The following is a 24,573-nucleotide window of genomic DNA, read 5'->3' on the forward strand; positions in this document are numbered from 1 at the left end:
TGACTGAAGGGAGAAAAGTCAGCCTATAGTGCTATAATTCAATTTTTAATAATGCATAGGTGGAATACCTGTGTGGGGGGAAGGGGAGGAAATGGGGGCTTATGGACAGGAAACCAGGAGGGGGAATAACCTTTGAAATGTAAGTAAAGAAATATATCTAATAAAAAAATTTTTAAATTTAAAATAATAATAGTAATAAATGAAAACATTTTGAACTTATTATAATTGGGAGTTCAGGAGGGACCAAGAAAGAGTAAATATGGAAATTATCAATTATATTACTGGAGGTTTCCTCTAATATTTCCATATCTCAAAATTGTATTACAGACCATTTCCACAAGACAATGAATAAAGAATATTTCATGCTGAGGTCTCAGGTTATGCAGAGAGATAAAACAAATATACTGTACGCTTCTGTATATTTCTGAGTGTATGTAATGTATACGGATGAATATATGTGTGTATGAGTGCATGTGTGTGTAAAGCATGTTTATTTACATTTGAAAAGAGCATCCAGTATTGGTCTTTCTCAGTTTTTTGTTTTTGTTTTTTGTTTTTTTTTTTTGTCATAAGGTCTCTTTTGATCATTGCTGAACAACATGTCAGGAATATCTGGCCAATAAGCTTCTGTTAACTACTGTCTCCAAGTCCCACCTCCATCCAGGTAGAAGCTTCTGGTCTAGAGATGCTTGTGTAACAATACTCAGTTTTGTTTGTGTTCTAAAGTATGTTTCGATGACCCAAATTCATGTCACAAAGCCTGTATCTCAGTTGGTTAAGCACTGATCTTTTCAGGTCATTTTGTATAATCTAACAACCGTGATCCATCTCTAACTTCATCATGTGTGATGATTAAGTTTGATTGGTAATGGAATTTTATTTAGAACTTTGTATGGCACAGAATTCTGGGCACAATTCTGAGGGATTATTTAATATCATTAGTTTTGGCTGCACTTTAGAAACTGAGGTGGGAAAGCAAGTAGTATAACTGGGCTGTAGAGGCAGAGACAGAAAAATGTCACTTTCCAAAGACTATGGAGAATCATGAACAAGGCACATTGGAGTGTAAGCAATAACACTTTTATTTATTATAACATTTATTATGATAGCATATGAATGCTGAAGCAGGATGTTGTAATAATTGTTCTGCTATGATTAAGTGGAAGGTAGAAGGGAACATTAAAATAGAATGACCTTATAAATGTCTTCAGTCATTTTCTACCACTTATATGTGGTAGTTGTTCTGTTCTGTCCTGTTAAATGAACCATAAAATGTCATTGTTAGACAAACATTCTCAGATGATAGATTCACTTCACTTCAGATAAGAGCAATATTTCGGTATATTTTCTTAACTCTATACAAATAATTACTTGCGTTATCAATGTATAGGAATTTGAGTGGTACTACCATATTAATCAGGTGCGTTTTAGCCTCTTTATCTCTCTTCACGTAGGTTTTGTAGTGGATCCATTGCAATTTAATATTTATGCCAATGCTAAGCATTTGGCAAGATTGTCTCTTGTAGGAAATTAAATAAACATTATTATTTTTGCATTAAAATAAAAAAGCATGTTGACAGTGGTACAGGACTTAAACATGCAGAATCTCTAATGGAGGTATAAATTAAAACATTGTTTCTAAATGATCTTATAAAAAATAATAATTTTATATGCATGAATCCTCTATGACTTAAAGACCATAGGAAGAATGGCAATATTGTGGGATTCTTACATAGGCTGAATAAAGAGTCTATCATACTTACATGTGGTATATATAGTACCTAAGTATTTGTGTGTGTGTCTGTTTGTGTGTATACATATAAATTATATATACATATATATGTTTGTATATACATATGCATAAATTTAAGTATAATTTAATTAGTGTTGGTTAAAATGTTTTTCCATACTTTAATATCATTTTGTGGCCAAAACTACTCTCATATTTACAAATTTATGAAATAAGTGAATGATGTCATTCTTCCATTCATTTGATGCCTAAATAAATCTTGGCTCATCTGTAGGACCTTCCTCCTGCAGAGGAATGGATGAAATTTTCTAATTTTTCACCATTATCGCATGTTTTCTTGTTGTGGCCAGCTAGGAATTCTTTCATAATAGGTGATTTGCCAGAAGAATTTATTGAATCTGCACAAGTCTTTAAATCCTCAGATCTTCTGTCAATACATTTATAAAATATATTATCATTTCCAAATATTTGATGATAGTTGTCGATCATGATTTGTATAATGGACATCTGTAACAACACAAGGCAAAACAAGATTGTCATTTCACATGGTTTACAAAATTGAAATTTAAAAATGATATCCAAAAGTATGAGGAAAATAACAGTTGCCATAGATAGGAATGCATGATATGAAGTTTCTGAAATGGAGACTCTAAGTTTTCTGCATTTTACCAAAACTTGTCAAAATTTAAGGCATACTGCAAAGAATAGAAGAACTACTAAACCAAAGCAACATTTCAAACCTGATGTGCTGCCAAGCACTGTGAGTTAATCTAATTAATGACTGTAATTCGTTGACATTTTTAGGGTGTAGAAGGATTTGGGGTTTCTGTTGGGATGTTTTGAATGGGATGCCATTCTAGTTCCATGCATGGCAATACCCTCTTTGTGACAACTTTCTGGTGGCTTAAGTCCCTTGGCCCTCCTGATAGAAGTATGCCATTGCCTATAATTTGGAATTACAAAATACAGGCGCCCATTTTCAATGTACTTTCTCTGCTATATTTTTGCTTCCCAAGACAAGAGACATCAGGTTTCAGCTTGCTATTCGTTTTTTTTTTCCTTTCTGCAGACATGTTCCTCTGTCATGATATTGAAGTGCTATACTCTCTCAGCATTTCTAAGTCCCAAAGAACCACTTACTTGAACAAGTTTCCCTGGTAATATTGTTTTATTTTTTTATTGACTATTTTATTTATTTATATTTCAAACGTTATCCTCCTTCACAGTTCACCTCCATAAACCCTGTATCTCCTCCCCCTGCCTCTATTACATGCTCCCTCCCTCACCTATACACTCTGGAGACAACACCCTAGCATTCCCTAACCCTGGGTCATCAAGCTTCTTTAGGACTAAGCAGCTTCCCTCCTAGTGACACCAAATAAGGCCATCCTCTGCTACATATTCAGCTGGAGCCACGGGTTCTCCCATGTGCAATCTTTGTTTAGTGTTTTAGATCCTGGTGTTTTATTAAGGCAAAACAAATGTGCCTGAGAAAAGAAGTTGGTGAGAAAAGGGAGTTTAATGGAGAAAATGCCTCCATCAGATTGACCTAATGTATAGAGAAGTCTAAGGGATATTGTCCTGATTAATCTTGGAATTTGTAGGGCCTAGATCTCTAGGATGTTGCCACCCTTGAGCTATTAGTCAGAAAATGAAAGGTATGAGGTACAAGGCAAGAGGTAGAACTCCTACTCAGCTTGTACTTCAGTTCTTGAATCCAGGTTCCTGCCCTGCTTCAGTTTAGGCCCTGATATTTCTCAGGAGTTAACTGGTAACTCCAAGTATATCATGGAGTGTAACCTGTCTTCCATAAGTTGCTTTTTATCAGTGTTTTGTCAGAGCAATCATAGGAAATTATAACACTTCCTAAAGTGAGCAACACTGACAAGTTACTTTTCTTCTGAGATGATGGCTTAGGTTAAGTCAACTCTACTCATCACATATTTCTAACCAGCATGCAGCTATGTTTATGTTTGAGCAGTCCTGCACAAGATAGTCATATTTTATATGCAGATTTCACAGAATAGTTTTGCTTGTTTGTTTTCATGCTTGACCATACAAAAGAATATACTTGAAAAGAACTGCCCATAACAGAAGAATCATTAATAGTTATTAAGAGTAAAAAATGAGGGGCTGGGGATTTAGCTCAGTGGTAGAGCGCTTACCTAGGAAGTGCAAGGCCCTGGGTTCGGTCCCCAGCTCCGAAAAAAAGAACCAAAAAAAAAAAGAGTAAAAAATGAATTTTGTTGCTTCATTTGGACATGCGCTTTGATACAGGCTTGGATTTTAGGTTTCCAGGAGCTTGGTAATAAGAAATTACCTATAAAAAGTAGGTTTCTAGTCCAAGTCAAGTTGAGTCCTGGGTGAGAATACTATTCATGTGTGTGACATCACTAATTCGTCCTTCCTGTGGACTTAATCCCTGGAAACTACTAGTTAAAATGTACCCTGCTTTCTTTCATTTTTTACTTTTTTGTTGCTTTTTATCCTTTTCAAAATATATGTCTGTTTTTGAATCTCTTTAAATTTATCATCATGCTCACAAGTAACTCTCATTTTATTTTTCAATCCTTCCAATTATCTCTTGATAAGAATCCCCCCTCACAAAACTTCAAAAATTAAAATTAAATAAAGTTTTAAAGGTAAATTAAAAATCAAATGAAAAATTAAAATCCTTTTAAAAAATGCAGTCTGTGAGATGTGGTGTGTTCACTATGTCACAAATTATACCCTTTTTTCCAAACAGGTTTCCTTGCAAATGTACATTGAAATAAGTCACTGGTCTGCTTCAAGCCCTCTGGATTTTGCTACACCATCAATACCGGAGCCTCCCATACATGCCTCTCCTTCTATATCCTGGTATCTTGCTGTAGCCTTTAAATCATTGTGATCCTTCACCTTTGAATCTGCAGGACCTCCCCCTTCATATGCTCCAGCAGCAGGATCTAGGCCCCCTATATATATATATATAGCAGATGTGCAGCTTAATCGATAGTTATTCCCTTTCCCGGTTTCCAGGCCAAAATCCCCCTGTCCCCTCCCCCTCCCCTTCTATAGAGGTGTTCCCTTCCCCCATCCTCCCTCCATTATGGTCCTCCCCCCAACAGTCACGTTCACTGGGGGTTCAGTCTTAGCAGGACCAAGGGCTTCCCCTTCCACTGGTGCTCTTACTAGGCTATTCATTGCTACCTATGGGGTTGGAGCCCAGGGTCAATCCATGTATAATCTTTGGGCACTGGCTTAATCCCTGGAAGCTCTGGTTGATTGGCATTGTTATACATATGGGGTCTCGAGCCCCTTCAAGCTCTTCCAGTCCTTTCTCTGATTCCTTCATTGGGAGTCCCCTTCTCAGTTCAGTGGTTTGCTGCTGGCAGTCACCTATGTATTTGCTGTATTCTGGCTGTGTCTCTCAGGAGAGATCTACATCCAGTTCCTGTCAGCCTGCACTTCTTTGCTCCATCCATCTTGTCTAATTGGGTGGCTGTATATGTATGGGCCACATGTGGGGCAGGCTCTGAATGGGTGTTCTTTCTGCCTCTGTTCTAAACTTTGCCTCCATATTCCCTCCCAAGGGTATTCTTGTTCCCCTTTTAAAGAAGGAGTGAAGATTTCACATTTTGACCATCCGTCTTGAGTTTCACGTGTTCTGTGCATCTAGGGTAATTCAAGCATTTGGGCTAATAGCCACTTATCAATCAGTGCATACCATGTGTGTTTTTGTGTGATTGGGTTACCTCACACAGGATGATATTTTCCAGTTCCCTCCATTTGCCTATGAATTTCATAAAGTCATTGCTTTTGATAGCTGAGTAATATTCCATTGTGTAGATGTACCACATTTTCTGTATCCATTGCTCTGTTGAAGGGCATCTGGGTTCTTTCCAGTTTCTGGCTATTATAAATAAGGCTGCTATGAACATAGTGGAGCACGTGTCTTTTTTATATGTTGGGGCATTTTTTGGGTATATGCCCAAGAGAGGTATAGCTGGGTCTTTAGGTAGTTCAATGTCCAATATTCTGAGGAACCTCCAGACTGGTTTCCAGAATGGTTGTACCAGTCTGCAATCCCACCAACAATAGAGGAGTGTTCCTCTTTCTTCACATCCTCGCCAGCATTTGCTGTCACCTGAGTTTTTGATCTTAGCCATTCTCACTGGTGTGAGGTGAAATCTCAAGGTTGTTTTGATTTGCATTTCCCTTATGACTAAAAATGTTGAACATTTCTTTAGGTGTTTCTCAGCCATTTGGCATTCCTCATCTGTGAATTCTTTGTTTAGCTCTCAACCCCATTTTTTAATAGGGTTGTCTCCCTGCGGTCTAACTTCTTGAGTTCTTTGTATATTTTGGATATAAGGCCTCTATCTGTTGTAGGATTGGTAAAGATCTTTTCCCAATCTGTTGGTTGCCGTTTTGTCCTAACCACAGTGTCCTTTGCCTTACAGATGCTTTGCAGTTTTATGAGATCCCATTTGTCGATTCTGGGTCTTAGAACATAAGCCATTGGTGTTTTGTTCAGGAAATTTTCTCCAGTGCCCATGGATTCGAGATGCTTCCTCACTTTTTCTTCTATTAGTTTGAGTGTATCTGGTTTGAGACCTGAGGAACTTAAAGCTGCACCTGAATACATTAGTGGTAAAGTAATTGAAAGTATACAAAATAATATACACCACTTTGTCACATACATATACACACACACACACACAAATACGCACACACACATATGAAATGTATATATATGAAATGTACTTTTATATGACCATTAATTCACTTGATATGAATATTTAATAATATAATAGTCTAATTACTGTAAAATACAAGTATTATATACTCCAAAAATAGGGCTGGAATAAAAAAAAAAAACAAGCAAAACCTGGATAATCAGGATTTTTTTAAACTTCATTCTAGTCTTCTTTGACTACCATTATATGTGAAGCATATTGTTGGCCAAAATCAATATTTATGAAGAAAGAACAAAAGAAAGACTGAAATGATTCACTTATTTTAAACTACATTAACCATCTTTCTTCCCAAATCTTCCTGAAACAGATCGATATATATTCCACTCCAGTCCAGAAGAATGGAATCCTAGGGTTTCCTTTTAGAGAAATGATCTTTCCAAAGTTTTCCTACTTCCTGCATTACAATGAGAATTTTGTTCTCAAAGGCAAAAGTCAGATTCCCTTACCTTTCTTGATACATCACTCCCAAACCATGCGTCCTTTGTAGTCTGATCCCACAAAACATAAGGAGCTATCCGGATAGATAACCTGTTAGTGTCTAAATTATTCATGGATGAGTCTCTTATCATTACTATTACCAAATGAGATGCTTTAGAAGGATAAAGTTTGCCTGAGGAATCTTCAGTAGAAGTCTAAACAAAGAAAGGGGATAATTTTATTTTAGACCATCTGAAAACTAATGTTAGTTACAAAACTAACTATGAAGAAAACAGGGCAAATGTTTTGTAGACCAACTCATAGTATAACCAGAATTCAAAAGAAGTATAATATACAGCTAGAGTACTACAAAAAATATTTTCTGCGAATCACTTTACTGTATAAAATCATGGGAACATTTTAAAAGTATGAATGATAGATATTTGACTGCTACCTACAGAAGCCAGAGGAAGCTGTTGGGATATTGATATTAGAATGAATGAGATTGTTGCAGACTATGTGTGTTCTGTGTATGAAAACATCTAGTGTTATTAAACATCAATCCATCTTCCCAAGCACCATGGAGTGGAGACACATTTAATATCTAATGTAATATAAATCCATGTAACATTCTTGTGACACTCTAGAACATAGGGAGCAGAAAGCACTCTAGTGACCCTACACAATGCGATTATAAAAGCTTCGCTACAGCAAGACAGAGATGCATGGCACCTGGGTAGCAACTGGAGCTCAATGCTCCTGTTACACACAAAATCATTCTCTGGAGTATTGCACAGAAAAAAGATTCAAAGAAGTCAAAGCTATACCTGACCTAGACTGTTCGAGGTAGTTATATTTGAGAAAGAAGTATTCATAATAGCTTCATGTTCTAATCAATGACATATATTTAGCATGTGGTATATTCACATAACATGGCAATAATAATAGGATGCAAATAATCCACAGGTATTATACACACCTCTTTCTTTTAATTTGTTTCACACAGGAACTAAACCAATACTCTAGGCTGACCTGCACACAAGGTGTTGCATAGGCTGTCTTCTGAACTGTGACAGTTATAAAGAAGAAGACACCAAGGTGTGATTACAGACATGCTTCAACACTCTAGTTTGAGAAATGAACATGTTTAAAAAGTGACAATACGTGTCTTTGCTAAGGAACCTCTTGGCATGGGACTTCACTCCAGCTTATAATACTGTAAACACAAGCCTATGTACCTTACAAAAACACTGCTTCTATATTGGTACAGTTCCGCAAGTGCTTTCTGTATCATTACTTTTGGATCGCATTAATTTTTCCAACCAGAGTTCCTTCATCTGGGACGCTAAGCCAATTCTCTTATAAGTCAGAAGTAAGTAAACTTGCTTCAATGTTTGGAATGAAGTCTTTTTTTTAAATGAAAATAGAAAAGTTATGGTCAATGTACGTTTTAGGAAGAACATGAAAAGCATTTTTGTTTAAAATTAGCAGTTTAGACCAGTGATTCTCAACTTGGGAGTCATAATCCATTAGGGGTTCACATATATTATATCTTCCATGTCAGATATTCTCTCCATTTTTGAGAGCATATAACATAAAAGACTCCCAAACTTCTATCTCCCCAGAATCTTGGATCAAATGGGGAACCTATATGCAGGATCTTGTGTTTTCTTCCCTAAGACTAGAATCAATGAAGCAGTGTCCTAGTTGCTATAGCAACGAAATAAACCTATGGTCTGTTCAAATTGCCTCTCCTGACTTCTAGTCCACACTATGACTTGCAATCATAGATCTGCACTCCACTTCGCAGCCCAAAGCTCTCTCTGCCTTGAAAAACGCCAGATGCTATGTGGAATATCCAGACAGGAACCTATCATAACTGCCCTCTGAGAGGCTCCACCCAGCAGCTGACTGAAATAGGCTATGTAGAGCCACAGCCAATCATTGGATCTTATGGATCAATCAAGGACTTGTATGGAAGAAATGGGGGAGAGATTCCATGACCTCTAGAAGATAGGAATTCCACAGGAAGAGCTACAGAATCAAGTAAGCAGCACCACTGGGAGCTATCAAAGGCTGAATTAACATCTAAAAATCCTGCAGAAACTGCAGCATGACCTACAGCACAATTTCTAGCAAATGTAAAGCTTAGTCTCCTTGTGGGTCCCCCAACATGTGGAACAGGGGCTATCTGTAAGCTGTTGACTGTGAAAACCTGTCCCCACCTGGCCTTAGGGGGAGAAGATGTGCTAAACCTGAAGAGAGTTGATGTGCCTGGGTAGGAGGACAACCCAAGGGTCCCAATTCAGCTCAGGGAAGGAGAGAGACTCTGTGAGGGCAGAATAGGTAGGGGGCAGCATAGAAGACATAAAATGAACAAACAAAAAAAATGATGAAGAGGATGATGATGACGATGATGATGATGGTTTAAAAATCCACCAAAACAATCAAACCAAAATCAAAGTCCTCTTCTTGGAATAGGCAACTATCAAAAAATGACAGCACCCAAAATTAACTCATCCTGACTGTATAATTGTTGAATCTGTACTTTAGGCTCACACAGCATAAACCTGTTGTATACACGTACACCTTGCTTACAGACCCAGCAGGAATAGTGGTGAAGCTTACTTATTTTCCATGTGAGAAGATCTCACAGTTTCATGCCTTTTTCTTAAAATTTGTAAATATTCAACTATTTAAATTTAGTTGTAAGCATCAGATTGTTTGAAGAACAGAAGCTGTCTTTTGCATGAAATACAACAATGAACTTTGATGTTGTACTAAGGAGAGCAAGCCATAAAAATGGAAGAAACATAGGTGCCCTTGTACATGTAAATTGCTTCGAATATGCACGGCTAACTTCAGTAAGGTCTTAAGTTTCTGGCAATGAGAATCAGACACACTTGGCAAGCTCAAAGGCCAAGGAAGGATCATTCAGTACCTTTGCCTAATGTTAGTAAGCATAGTTAATCCCAGAGCATTATTTTTACTATTTATGTCTGGGCCATAGCTCCACAGACTTCTGAAAGGTGAAATCAGATCATGGCCCAAGTAAAAATAAAACAATGATATTTGCTCTAGAGTCACTGCAGCTCCCTGGCAATTTAGGAGTGTTAGTGTGTTAGACAAGTTAAAAGTAGGTTAGGCTAATACTTGAATATTTGACATGGAATTAGAATGGCAATATCTGGTGAAAGTGAGAGTGCTGGATTATTTTTTGATTGAGAAGGAAAACGATTTCTTGTATATACAAGACAGAGGCTAATATTCAACATGGATAGCCTATTGTAGGTGAGTGTTGGACTTGTCAATTTGAACTGTTATTTGTGAAGGATATCTTTTGGTAAGTATTATTTAATACATTCATTTGATAAAGCACATTTTACCACCATTATAACTTGTTCAGCTATTAATTCACAGGGTATGTTCAGAGGTTAAATCAGTGGGAATATTTGTAATGCCCAACTAAAGTCCATCTCATATATGAGGATGTTAACTTCCAACAGAAGCTCTTCACCTGTGTCTTTATGATGAATCTTTGGGTTTGTCAGAATTTTACCTGCCATGCCTCTTATCAAGAGGTCACGTGTCCATAGTTCTAGGAAAAGGTCATCATCATGTAATCTTAAGGACAGAAAGCACATATGCATCTCTAGAGGGATGATTAATGTTGGTGACATGAAAACCTTCCATACCTTCAAGACAGATGCTATTACAAGCACACATTCTTTAATCCATTCAATGAGTTGTTCATTGTCAATCCTCTCTCTGAGGCACCAGTGTGAATTTTCAGGTAGAATTTCGAATATGTGTTCTGATTCTCGTCCTTTCCCTGCAATTATGGATAACATGTCCTGTGTGGGATAAGGATGTAGTATTGGAGATCCACACCTGAAGCACAAATATGTCTTTTATTGTGAACCTGAGCAAGGATAGTTTTGGCTGCACAGCTATAACTGAGAGGAATAAAGTAGTCATTGAACTTTTTTCTGTTTTAGCTTCCAAATACATTTTCTTCCCTAATCCATTTTTCCCCAATTTGTAACATCATGATTTTGTTGGACTTCTGTTACCCAAAGCATTTTGGTGAATGGTCTTCTACTACTTTGTGTTTCCTTCTATCAATATCTTTCTCAAGCCTGGCATCTTAACTAAATATTGGGACATTTCCCTTCCAGAGATAAACTCACTATTTTACTTACTGTTTGTGCTGGCCTGTATTATGAATCCTAACTTTTGTGTTTTGAAGAAATATTTTTTCACCATATTTCTGAGACTTTTATATCCTTATTCTGTGACTTCTCATTTTCAACTATGTCTACAGATGCTTTCACAAAAACCCAAGCATATTTCTATCATTCTTCCATAATTTACTCTGTAAACATGACTACCATGCATAGGTTTACACCACTTTAATTTGATTACACAAATACAAACAAGGTTACCAGAAAATTCTGCTCTAAAATACCTAAGAAATTGGCAGTAATGCTCATGTGTCTGACAGGATAAATTTGTTCACAAACAGCATAAATTCTTATCACAGCTATAGTGCTAAAAGAGATGTTGGATACTAAAGATATGTTTACAAAGAAGTTTAATAACTCATTTAAAATAGATTAAGCCATATTAGATGGCATTTAAATATAGTCCACTAGGAGAAATGATGTTAATATATATAAAAAACAGTGTGCTCATCTAATTCATTGATAATTTAAAAGAAAAGCCTACAGATATTTTTAAGTATTGAGTAATTTCAGGGGCAATGATATTAAGGGAGATTCCAGAGAAATGTGGAGTCATAAAGAAGCTGCAAGACTTTACAGTTGGGTAATTAGTGGGGCACTTCCATAGAATTATTTCCTCCAACATGCTGGTGGGTTTGAATCTTTGATGCAGTCAGTGCAAACATGGGAATGGTATTTCTTCTCTTTTTCTTTCAATTACATTATTCAAAATACGGTAGAACTTATTTGTGTTTTAAAATGATCTTACTCTCATAGATCGGTTATCTAAACATTCCTCAGTTCGATTAAATAGCTTACTGAGAACAAAGGTGCTACAGAGAGCCAAAATGATACTCACACGTATTGGAGCAGGCAGCTTTCTGTTGACATAAATGCTTGTAAGATTGTTGCCAAATAAGCATTTCTTTCTTGGTGGTGTTGGATCAGAATATACTGGTGGCTTGGCATATATATATATATATATATATATATATATATATATATATATATATATATGTATATCCTTTCTGTTTTTCTGCATATAAGAAAGAAGGGAAATCATTTTTGAAACTGAACTCTCTTTAACCTTGTATATGCTTTGCATTTATCACACCAAATCAAAAAGAGATATGTGTTAAAGCACTAGAAGCATAGAAAACATCAAGTAGGGTTGGGGATTTAGCTCAGTGGTAGAGTGCTTGCCTAGGAACCGCAAGGCCCTGGGTTCGGTCCCCAGCTCTGGAAAAAAAAAGAATTCTAGGAAAACATCAAGTAGACACATAATAGTCAAAGGCTAACTGAACATAGAAATAAAAATACAAAACGGTATGAATGAAATAGACAAAGTCACACAATGTTAACTACATTAGACTAATACCTGAATTTTCAATGGATATTCTAAAATATAGTGGGCCTGCATCAACGTTCTCCATGCTTTCAGAGAATACAGATACTAGCCTAGACTTTATTACTGAGCAAAAGCATCATTCATATCAACAAAAGAGGAGAAACGTTACATAGTTTAAGCACCACTAAGCCATTTCTCATCATCAATCTTGGTCTACAAAATGCAAACAGCAGGCTGAAGATAACGTACATATATACAAGAGGACAGAAATGATAAATAACCCTGTAGTCATTCAAAAAAGAGGGGGAAAAGTATGTGTCAACAAAAAATAACAAAGACCAATAAATACTGCTCATTAATAACTCTAAGCATTAACTGTCTCACACCAATACTATACAGACTATCAGTTTGGGTCAGAAAGCAGGTTTCATCTATCTCCTGCATCCAAAAAATACACTTGTTTTAGATAAAATCGCATACTCGTGTTTATGATGCAATTGACTATATTTCTTTGTCTAGGTTTCAGGGCCCATTTAGTTTTCCATGTTCATTGGTGTTGCCTTGCTCAGTTAATGTTTAGGAAGTGATGTTGGTGAGGCTTTACGGGTGAAGTCAAGGGAACATGGCAGAAGACTGGGAGGAAAGAAGTTTAAAAAAATCACTTCTACAATATTGTTTCTCCTAATAACATCAAGAGTGTTATAAATTTTATCAAGCTTTCAAAGGATAGAATGAAAATGTTACTACAGGATCATCTAGAATTTTTACTGTTTAAATGTCACTGATTCATGAACATGTGGGAATCTTTCCATTATCTGATATCTGTTCAATTTATAAGACATTTTGTTTTGTTTTGGGTTGAATTTTTTTTCATTTTTTTCTTTTGTTTTTGGTTTTGTTTTTTTAATCATAAAAGCCTTTTATTTCTCGGTTAGAATTTTCCCAAGAAACTTAATACTTTTAAAAGTTACTGTTAATGACATGTTTTCATTGATTTACTTTTCAGTAATTCAGTGATTTTTACAAAGAAGGAGTACTCACTTTGTGTGTTAATTTTGTATGTTGCTACTTTTGAAAGAATTTACAAGATATCTGATTATTCTTATGTTATATTTAGGCTCACTTATGTTTACTATCATATGATTTTCAGAAAGACATACTTTGAATTCTTCATTTCTAATATATGTCCCCTTGGTCACATGCAGTCTTAATATTATCTTAATTGTTTACATATGCTGTATGAAACAAGAGTAAATTGAGGATGACCAAAGATCAGCAAAGGAAGCCATTGGTACCATAATATTTCACAAATAACTTGATGAGGGGCAGCACACAGTATAAGGAAATTCTAGGTGATAGAATCATTATCATTCTTGCAGACATAAGGCACTCACTGTTAAATATTCTTCAATTAACTCAATATGGTAAGCATTCTTATTGCTAGAAATTTCAACTTTTGATGTTTTAGACTATTGTCAATTAAGGCTAATTGTAGATGTGGAAAGAAGAAAACTAAAGTAATCAAAAAGAAGGAATTGTATATTTATATAACATTTATATCATATTACTTTAGGAAAATGAATTTATCTTGTCAGAGAGGAGTGAAAATGTGTGACTTGGACAAGTCAAAGGACCTGCACGGATGATCCTAAAGAGAAATAACAAGATACCAAATGTTGAACTTTAAAAGCATACTTAGGAATAACTTTTTTTTTCTGAGAAACCAAATGAAAGACCCAGAACCATGTTCAATTCTATGGTAAAGAAAATACATTTAAGTCTAATCAAAGAACAGTTGTTTTGAATTGAGCTGTTAGTGTCACTTATTGAACCTATTCTGCTATCTTGCCATACTGGTTATCATCGTACTTTATAGGTATTACAGGTGGGTACAACTATCAATTGCTTCCCTAACGTGTCAACTTGCCTACTGTTCTATCTACCTTAACTTTGACTTAAACCTAGAGGCTTCTAAGATATATCCAGGTAGATTGCTGAGATTCCTTGTAAGATTTATTTGGCAACTGGCACTCAAGTCACCAACCTTGAGAGAAATCCAAGTGCTACCTGACAAATCCATATTTTGGGGGAAAGCCACAGGAAATACTTTAACAATTGGTAGAATTTCTCTCACCAGGATTGAAATCATGGCTGGAGCTAGAAATCTAGTCCGATTTATGTAGCTAGTTTGGTCATAAACTTTAAAATTGATGACATTAATTTAATAAATTAGCGACGTTTCTTAAAGCATTTACAGATTAGTCTTATATGTACCAACAAGTGGGGCCATCATCCTACATCGAAGAAGCCTCTTTGTATAGAAAATGGAAACCATTACAGAAAACAAAAACTTGGACACAATGAAGAGATAATTGCATTATGAAAAATCCAGCACCAGTGAATACATGTACATTAGAGCTAAATGCTCTGTAGCTGAGGGACCATTGTAGAAAAGGGCTTACAAATACTGTAAGACCCAGCATACTTGAAAGTCTGTTTTGAAATTGCCTCTCATAAAAATAGGTGCAAAATCACAATAATAGCAACGTCAATGCAGTGTTAAGGCAATGGTCAAAATTTCACTTGTCAAAAGTTATAGGCAGCTAATTATGACTGACAGAATATTAATTTTTCCAGAAATGACCTGCATATGGATTATCTAATACACACTGTATATCATGGAAACCATATTCACAAACAGAACAGAATGATCTCAAGTAGTATTCATATTTGTAAAGATATAAACATATATATATATATAAACATGTACAAAGCAATATTTGAATGAGTATGAAAGTGCAGTGACTGTGATGGCCTTAAGGGAGAAAAGTCAGGCTACAGTGCTATAATTCAATTTTTGATAAAAATTTAAAATACTAGTAATAAATGAAAACATTGTAAACTTATAGTAACGGGAGTTCAGGAAAGACCAAGAACAGTAAATATGGAAATTATCAATTTCTTTACTGGAGGTTTTCTCTAAGATTTCCATTTCTAAAATTTGTATTACAGACACTTTTGAGATAGACAAACCATGAATAAAGAATATTTCATGTTGAGGCCTCAGGTGATGAAGCGAGATATAACAATATGCTGTGTGCTTCTGTGCATTCATCAGTGTACGTAATGCATGCATGCGTGTGTGTGTGTGTGTGTGTGTGTGTGTGTGTGTGTGTGTGTAAAGCACGTGCAGATCACAACACTGGTGATATATATTTAGAGCTTAATTAGAGCTTTGAGCTTATTAACATATGAGGAGCCTCTAGTATTTGTCTTTCTCTCTGTCTCTTTTTTTGGGGGGGGGCTCTTTTGATCATTACTGAACAATATGTCAGAAATATCTGTCCAATAAGCTTCTGTTACTGTCTCTGACTGCCATTATTATTCAGGTAGAAACTTCTCGTTTAGAGATGATTGTGCTGCAATGCCTAGTTTTGTTTGCTTTTTAATGTATGTTTTGATGACCCGAATTCATGTTACAAAGTCTAAATCTCAATTGCTTTAGACACTGGATTATCTTTTCAGGTCATTTTTTATATTTTAAAACCATGATCCACCTCTACGTTCATCCTGTGTGATGATTAATTTTGATTGTTAATGGAATTTTATTTTTAACTTTCTATGGCATGTGATTCTATGCAGAATTCTGAGGGATTATTCAGTGTCATTAGCTTCTGGCCACACATTGGTAACTGAGGTGGGAAAACTAGTAATATAACTGGGCTGTAGAGGCAGAGACTGAAAATTTTTCCAAAGACTGTGTAGGACCATGAACAAGGCACATTGGAGTGTAAGCAATAACCCAATTTAATAAGATTTGTTATAATAGCAAACAATATGAAATATGCAGCATAAAATAAGTACAATGAGTGAAAATTATTTGTAACTAATACGGTGAAATATAAAACTAACATAGGATCTTAGAATAATTCTTCTAATATGACTAAATGGGAGGTAGAAGGGAACATTAAAATACGATGCCCTTAGACCTTCTTAATTCATCCACTACCACTTATATGTGGTAGCTGCTCTGTTTTGTCCTGCTAAATGAAACATAAAATGTCATCATCAGACAAATATTCTCAGATGATAGATTCACATCACTTAAAATAAGGGTAATATTTGGGTATATTTTTTAACGCTATAGAAAGAATTAGTTCAGTTAAAAATGTATTTGAATTTGTGTGCTACCACCTGATAATCAGGTGAATTTCACCTCTTTATCATACCTCTCATAGGTTTTGTAGTGGATCCTGTGCAAATATTTTTACCAATGATAAGATTTTGACAAATATTGTTTCTCATAGTAAATTAAACAAACAGTATTTTTGTGCTACGAAACCAAAGCATGTTGACAGTGGTGCAGGGATTAATCTTGCAGAATGTTTAATCAATTTTTAAATCAAGTCATTGTTTCTAAATGATCTTATCAAACATAATAATTTCATATGCAAGGAATTCTCTAACTTAAGGACCATGGGAAGAAAGGGGGGAAAATATAGCAGACAATATTGGTGGATTCTCTAAATAAAGAATGTGTCATACATACCTGAATGTATCCAGATGTATTTCAGTATATGAGTATATATATGTGTGTGTATATAAATAAATATATATATATATATATGATGTTTAAAAACATTTCCCATACTGTAATAATCATTTTGTGTCCCAAAGCTTCTCTGGTATACACAAATTTATGACATCATGAAATGATTTGATCAAATGATTCCATTCATTTGATGAATAAATAAATCTTGTCTTACCTGTAGGACCTTCTTCCTGCAGTGCAGCATATGAAATATTAAATTTTTCATCAATATCATTGGTTTTCCAGTTGTGTCCAGCTATGGCTTTTGTCATAATAGGAGATTTTCCAGAATAATTTATTGATTCTTTGTATGTCTTTAAGTCTTCAGAACTTTTGTCAATGTGTTTACTAAATATATCATCATTTCCAAATATTTGATCATAGTTGTCAATCATGATTTGTATAAGAGACTTCTGTAACACCACAAGGCAAAAACAAGATTGTCATTTCACATAGTTTGCAAAACAAATTTAAAAATGAAAAAAAATACCAGGAGGAAAATTACAGATAAGAATCCATGAAATGAAGTCTCTGAAATGGAGACTCTAAGTCTTTTGCATCTTTACACAACTTGTTAAAATTTCATGCATATTGCAAAGAACAGAACTACTTAACCAAAGCAACATTTCAGAACTGATATGCTGCAAAAAACTGTGAGTGTACCAAATTAATGACTGTTGTGTGTTAATTTTTTGTGTGTGGGTGGGGGTAGCTGTTTATTGTGATGTTTTGAATGGGATGCCTCTCTAGTTCCAGGCATCGCAATACCCTCTCGTTCACAACTTCCTGGTGCCTTGGTCTGCCTGGTAAAGAGTGCGACGGCTTAGAATTTGTAATTACAAAAGGTAGGTGCCCATTTTCAATGTACTTTCTCTGCTACATTTTTGCTTCCCAAGATAAGAACCATCAGGTCTCAGCTTCCTGTTTGTTTTTTCTTCTTTTCTGTAGTCGTGCTCCTCTGTCATGACACCAAAGTGCTATACTCGCTCAGCATTTGTAGGTCCCAAATAACCACCTACTTCAATACGTTTCCCTGGTCATGTTGTTTTATTTTTTATTGTTTATTTCATTCATTTACATTTCAAATGTTATCCCCCTTCACAGATCCCTTCCACAAATCCTATATCTCCTCCCCTGCCTCTATTGCAGTTTTCTCTCACTTGACCACACACTCCTGCCTCAACAACCTAGCATTTCCCTACCCTAGGCCATCAAGCCCCTCAGGACTAAGCGGCTCCCTTCCTAGTGATGCCAAATAAGACAATCCTCTGCTACATATCCAGCTGGAGCCATGGTTCCCCCATGTGCACTCTTTGCTTGGTCTTTTAAATCCTGATGTTTTATTAAGGCAATAGAAATGTGACTGAGAGAAGTTGGTGAGAAGAGGGAGTCTTAATTGAGAAAATGCCTCCATCAGATGGACCTATTGTATAGTGAAGCCTAAGGGATATTGTCCTGATTAACCTTGGAATTTGTAGGGCCCAGATCTCCAGGATGGTGCCATCCTTGAGTTATTGGTCAGAAAAAGAAAGATATGAGATACAAGGCAGGAGGCAGTGCTCCTACTAGGCTTCTGCCTCACTTCTTGCCTCCCTGTTTTATTTTTGGCTCTGACATTTCTCAGTATTTAACTGGTAACTGCAAGTATATTGTGGAGTGTAACCTGTCTTCCATTAGTTGCTTTTCATCAGTGTTTTGTCACAGCAATTGTAGAAAATTATGGCACTTCCTAAATTGAACAACACTGGTAAGTTACTTCTCTCCTGAGATGATGACTTAGGTTAAGCAAACTCTATTCATCACATATGTTTCTTCTCAGCATGCACCTAAGTTTATTTTTGAGCAGTCCTGCGCAGGATAGTCTTATTTTACATGCAGATTGTACAGGATAGTTTTGCTTCTTTGTTTTCATACCTGACCATACAAAAGAATATATTTGAAAAGAACTGTCCATAAAGGAAGAATCTTTAATAGTTATTAAGACTAAAAATACATTTTATTGTTTCATTTGGACTAAACATGCAGTTTGATATAGTCTTGGATTTTAGGTTTCCAGTACCTTGGTAATTAGAAACTAACTAAAAAACCTACGTTTCTAGTTCAAGCCAAGTCCAGTCCTGAGCAAGAATCTTATTCAAACTATCCCTTGGGCTATTATCCTCCATTGTGAGTAACATCATGATATCTTCTTTCCAGTGGACCTAATACCTGGGAGCTACTAGTTAACATGTACCTTGCTTTCTGCCATATTTATATTTTCTTTATTTTTTTCCTTTTCAAAATATGTGTCCTTTATTAATTCTCTGAAATTTCTAATCATGCTACCAAGTAACTCTCATTTCATTTTTCAATCCTTCCATATATCCCTTGGAAACAATCCCCCCTCACTAAATTTTAAAAATTAAAATTAAATAAAAATTTAAATTTAATTTTAAAAAATCAAACTAAAATTTAAAAAATTAAAAATACAGTGTGTGAGATGTGTTGTGCCATAAGTGGTCACACATTATACCCTCTTGTCCAAACAGATTTTCTTGCAAATGTATAATGAAATAAGTCTGGTTTAAGCTCTCTGTGTTTTTCTATACTCTCAATACTGGAATCTCCTGGAGATGCCTCTCCTTCTATATCCTGGTATCTTGCTGTAGCCTTTAGTCATTGTGATCCTTCAGCTTTGAATCTGCAGGATCTCCCCCATCATATGCTCCAGCAGCAGGATCTAGGGCCCCTATATATATGTAGGAGATATGCAGCTTGATCTTCAGGTATGTCCCCTACCAGTTTGTATGCAGACTGGCTCTGACTTTGTAGTCTACAACTGGATTGCTTTCTTTTATCTGGGCTGCTTTGTATGGCTTCAGGGGAAGGTGATTCACTTATTCCTGTTGTGAATTGATGTATGAGAGTGGGTTGGTGTCAATGGAAGATCTACACTACTGAGATAAAGAAGAATGGAGGGGAAAACAGGTTGCAAAGATGGGACTTGGAGGAAGGGACTGCAATCAGGATATAAAGTAAATAAATTAGTGAAGGATATTGATGTATGTGTGTTTATAATAAAATTAACAGCTACAGTATACCTGAGGATCATAAAACTCTACCTGAAATAGGTTAGTGCTAAAATAATGGAAAGAATACAAAATAATATACACCAATTATTCATCATTACATATGTATATACATATACATATACAAATAGATGCACATGTACAAGTACACATTACACGTATATGTACACAAACAAACTCACCCTCAGACACACACTCACACACATATATGTATACACACATACATATATATATACATATATATTTGCAATATGCTTTAATATGACCAGCAATTCACATGATGTGAATATTTAGTAATATCATGGTCTCACCACTGTGAAACACAACTGTTCTAAACTCCAAAAGTAGGGCTACAATGGAAAAAACAAACAAAACCTAGGTAATCCGGATCTTTTAAAATTTCACTCTAGTCTTCTTGGATTACAGATTATTATTGGCTAAAACGTCAATATCTAAATCAATATTTAAGAATAAAGAAGGAAAGAACAGTAGAAAGAAACGATTAACTTACTTTAAACTACATTAAAAATCTCCCTTCCCAAATCTTCCTGATATAGATCAATACATATTCTACTCCACTCCATAAGAATGCAATCCTAGGGTTTCCTGTTAGAGAAATCATCTTTGTAAAGTATTCCCAATTACTGAATGATAAAAATTAGACTTTTGTTCCCAAAGGCAAATTTCAGATCCCCTTACATTTCTTAAAACGTCACTCCCACATAATGAATCTCTCGAAGTCTGACCCCACAGTACATGTGGAGCTATGCGCAGAGACAACATGTAACTGTCTAAATTATTCATAGAAGAATCTTTTATTATTACTAATAGACATATGAGATGTTTTAATAGTATAAAGTTTGGTTCTGGGATCTGTTGCAAAAGGCTAAACAAAGAAAAAGGAGAATATTAGGTTAGACCATCTTGAAAATAATAAGTTAGAAATCTAACTACAAAGAACAAATAGGGTATATGTTTTGTAGACCAACTTATAGTATAATCAGAATTCAAAAGAAGTAAGAATATATACCTAGAATATTACATAAACTATTTTCTGCAAATCACTTTTCTGTACAGAATCATGGAAAAAACATTTTTCAAATTATTTAGGAATTTCAGTGTACTAGATGTATGACTGCTACCTACGGAAGCCAGAGGAACATGTCAGGATCCCTGGTAACAGAATGAGTGAATATTGTTGCAAACCATGTATGTTCTGTGTGTGAAAACATCCAGTGTTATCAAACAGCAAGCCATCTTTCTTGCCACCATGGGGACACATTTAATATCTAATGTATTATGAATCGATGACACACCCTTATAACAATCTAGAACATAAGGAGCAAAATCACACTCATGACTCTACTCAATGCCCTGGTATTAGAATGAATGAAGATTTTTGAAGACCATGTGTGTTCTGTGTATGAAAACATCCAGTGTTATTAGACAGCAAACTATCTTTCCATCCATCATGGAGTGGAGACACATTTAATATCTAATGTAGTATGAATCCATGTAACACACTTGTGACACTCTAGAACATAAGGAGCAGAAAGCACACTAGTGACCCTACAAAATGCAATCATAAAAGCTTCGCTACAGCAAGACAGAGATGCAGGGCTCCTGGGTTGCAATGGGAGCTCAAAGTTCTGGTTAAGTTAAGGAAACCTCTTGGCATAGAACATCATTCCAGCTTATAATCCTATAAACACAAGCCTATGTACCTTACAAAAGCATTGCTTCTATATTGGTGCAGTTCCCCAAGTGTTTACTGTATCATTACCTTTGAATGGCATTAATTTTTCCAGCCAGAGTTCCTTCATCTGGGATGCTACGCCAATTTTCATAAAAATCCAAGGTTAGTAAGCTTCCATCGATGGTAATAATAAAATCCTTTTTTTTATTGAAAATAAAACAAAAATAGTAATGGTCATTATACATTGTAGAAAGTACTTGAAAAACATTTTTGTTTAAAATTAGCAGTTTAGACCAGTGATTCTCAACTTGTGGGTCATAATCATTACAGGGTCACATATATTTTCCATATCAGATATTCCATCCATTTTTCTTTATAATCACATCAGGAGCAAACTTTGAATTATGAAGAGAAGCAAAATGAAGTAATGGTTAAGAGTCACAAAGCCATGAGAAAATATATTAGTGTTACAGGATTAGGGAGGCTGAGAATCATTGGTTGAGAGTGCACTTCCCTAAAAGATTCCCAAACTGCCCTGGCTCCAGAATCTTGGCTCAAAAGTGGAACCTATATATGCAGCATCTTATTTTTTTTCTTCCCTAAGACTAGAATCAATGAAGCAGAGTCCTAGTTGCTATAGCAATGAAGTAAACCTACCTCTGTTCAAATTGCCTCTCCTGGCTTCTAGACTACACCACTCCTTGCGATCATAGATCTCCACTCCACTTCCCAGCTCAAAGCTCTCTCTGCCTAAAGGAAACCAGCTCCTACATGGAATATCCAGGCAGGAGCCTATCATAAGTGCCCTCTGAGAGGCTCCATCCAGCAGCTGACTGGAATAGGATATGAAGAGCCATAGCCAATCATTGGATTTTATGGATCAATCAGGGACTTGTAAGGAGGAAATGGGGGAAGGGTTCCACACCCTAAAGAGATAGGAACTCCATAGGAAGAGCTACAGAATCAACTACTCAGGACCACTAGGGGCTACCAAAGGCTGCATTACCATCTAAAAAACCTACAGAAGCTGTACCATGACCTACTGCACATTTATACCAAACGTAAAGCTTAGTCTCCATGTGTGTCCCCCAACATGTGGATCAGGGCTATCTGCAAGCTCTTGACGTGAAACTCCTCCTCAACTGGCCTTAGGGGAGAAGATGGTCTAACCCTGAACAGAGTTGAGGTGCCAAGGTAGTAGGATAAACCAGGGGCCCATAACTGGCTCAGAGAAGGAAAAAGACTTTGTGAGGAAAGATTGGGGTGGGGGTTTTCAGCACAGGAGACATAAAATTAACAAATAAATAAATGTAAAATAATAATAATAATGTTTATAATAATGATGATGATAGTAACTAATAAAATAAATGAACAAAACAAAGAAACAAAGACCATAGTCCTCTTCTTGGAAATAGGCAACTGTCAAAAAATGGCAGCACCAGAAATTACCTGATCCTAATTGTATAATTTGGTGAATGTGTAGAGTACACACAGAGTAAAGCTGTAATATACATGTAGACCTCTACTTACAGACCACCTGGAATAGTGATGAAGTTTCTTATATGTTTTCCAAGTGAGAACATCTCAGTTTCATATCTTTTTCTTAAAATTGGTAAATATTCAACAATATAAATTGTTGTAAGCATCAGTTTGTTTAAAGAACAGAAACTGTCTTTGTTCATAAAATACCACAAATAACTTTCGTGTTGTACTAAGGGTAACAAGTCATAAAATTGGAAGAATCCCAGGTGCTCTTGTACCTGTAAATTTCTTTGAATGCACATGGCTACCTTCAGTCACTGATCTTAACTTTCTCCCCATGATGTGGTCCTAAGTTTCTGGCAATTTTAACCAGACACACTTGGCAAGCTCAAGAGCCAAGGAGGAATCATTGTGTACTTTTGCCCAATGTTACTAAACATAGTTAATGGCAGAACATTATGTTTTCTCTTGATGTCTGGGCCATAGGTCCACAGTCTTCTGAGAGGTGAATTCAGATCAAGGCCCAAACAGAAATAAAACAAGGATATTTGCTGTAGAGTCACTGCAGCTCCCTGACAAATTAAGAGTGCTAGACAGGTTAAATGTAGCTTAGGTTAATTCTTGACTACTTGACATGGAATTAGAATGTCAATATCAGGCAAAAGTGAAAATGCTGGATTGTTTTTTGATTGACAAGGAAAACAATTTTGTTTATCTACTGGGCAGAGGGCAATATCAAACATTGACAGCCTATTGTGGGTCAGTGGTGGACTAGCCATTTTGAACTGTTATTTGTGAGGGATAATTTTTGGTAGTATTATTTAAGACATGAATTTTGTAAAACACACTTTTGTCACTATTACTACTTTTCTGCTATTACTTTACAATATACAGCCCGAGGTGAATCAGTAGGAATATATGTAAAGCCAAACTAAAGCCGATCTATTATATGATTATTTTACCTTCCAACAGAAGCTGTTCACCTATGTCTTTGGGATCAATCTTGTGACATTCTAATCTTTGTCAGACTTTTACCTGCCATGCTTCTTATCAAGAGATCATGAGTCCATGGTTCCAGGAAAGAGAGATGGTATAACAAGCACCCATTCTTCATTCCAATTAATATATCGTTAGGTGTCTATCTTATCCCTCAGGGACCAGTGTGAATATTCAGATAAAGTGAAATTGCTGGTTAGTTTTTTCATTGGGAATGAAAACAATTCCATGCAGGGAGGGCAATATCCAACATCAAACACCAA

General features: G+C 35.8%; 1 protein-coding gene across 1 annotated transcript; it reads right to left on the reverse strand.

The window, feature by feature from the left end:
- Positions 1 to 1,064: 1,064 nt before the first annotated feature.
- Positions 1,065 to 12,145, reverse strand: Arhgap20-ps4 (Rho GTPase activating protein 20, pseudogene 4). Its single transcript, XM_063284807.1, has 4 exons — positions 11,989 to 12,145; positions 10,602 to 10,797; positions 6,936 to 7,121; positions 1,065 to 2,257 (listed from the first exon to the last, which is right to left on the reverse strand). The coding sequence occupies exons 1-4, from the start codon at positions 12,096 to 12,098 to the stop codon at positions 2,015 to 2,017; spliced, it is 735 nt and encodes a 244-aa protein (XP_063140877.1). The 5' UTR covers positions 12,099 to 12,145; the 3' UTR covers positions 1,065 to 2,014.
- Positions 12,146 to 24,573: the final 12,428 nt, after the last annotated feature.

The sequence above is a fragment of the Rattus norvegicus genome, chromosome 3 (assembly GCF_036323735.1).
Source record: "Rattus norvegicus strain BN/NHsdMcwi chromosome 3, GRCr8, whole genome shotgun sequence".
Lineage (NCBI taxonomy): Eukaryota > Metazoa > Chordata > Mammalia > Rodentia > Muridae > Rattus > Rattus norvegicus.

What these genes read in the sequence shown, in the direction of transcription:
- Arhgap20-ps4 (XM_063284807.1), bottom strand. Translation starts at nt 12,098, where the DNA reads ATGCCAAGCCACCAGTATATTCTGATCCAACACCACCAAGAAAGAAAT. An exon ending in AGCTGCCTGCTCCAATACGT is followed by an intron (nt 10,798 to 11,988) that starts GTGAGTATCATT and finishes TTTGTGCTTCAG; the next exon opens with GTGTGGATCTCCAATACTAC. An exon ending in GGAGTGATGTATCAAGAAAG is followed by an intron (nt 2,258 to 6,935) that starts GTAAGGGAATCT and finishes GTGTTGTTACAG; the next exon opens with ATGTCCATTATACAAATCAT.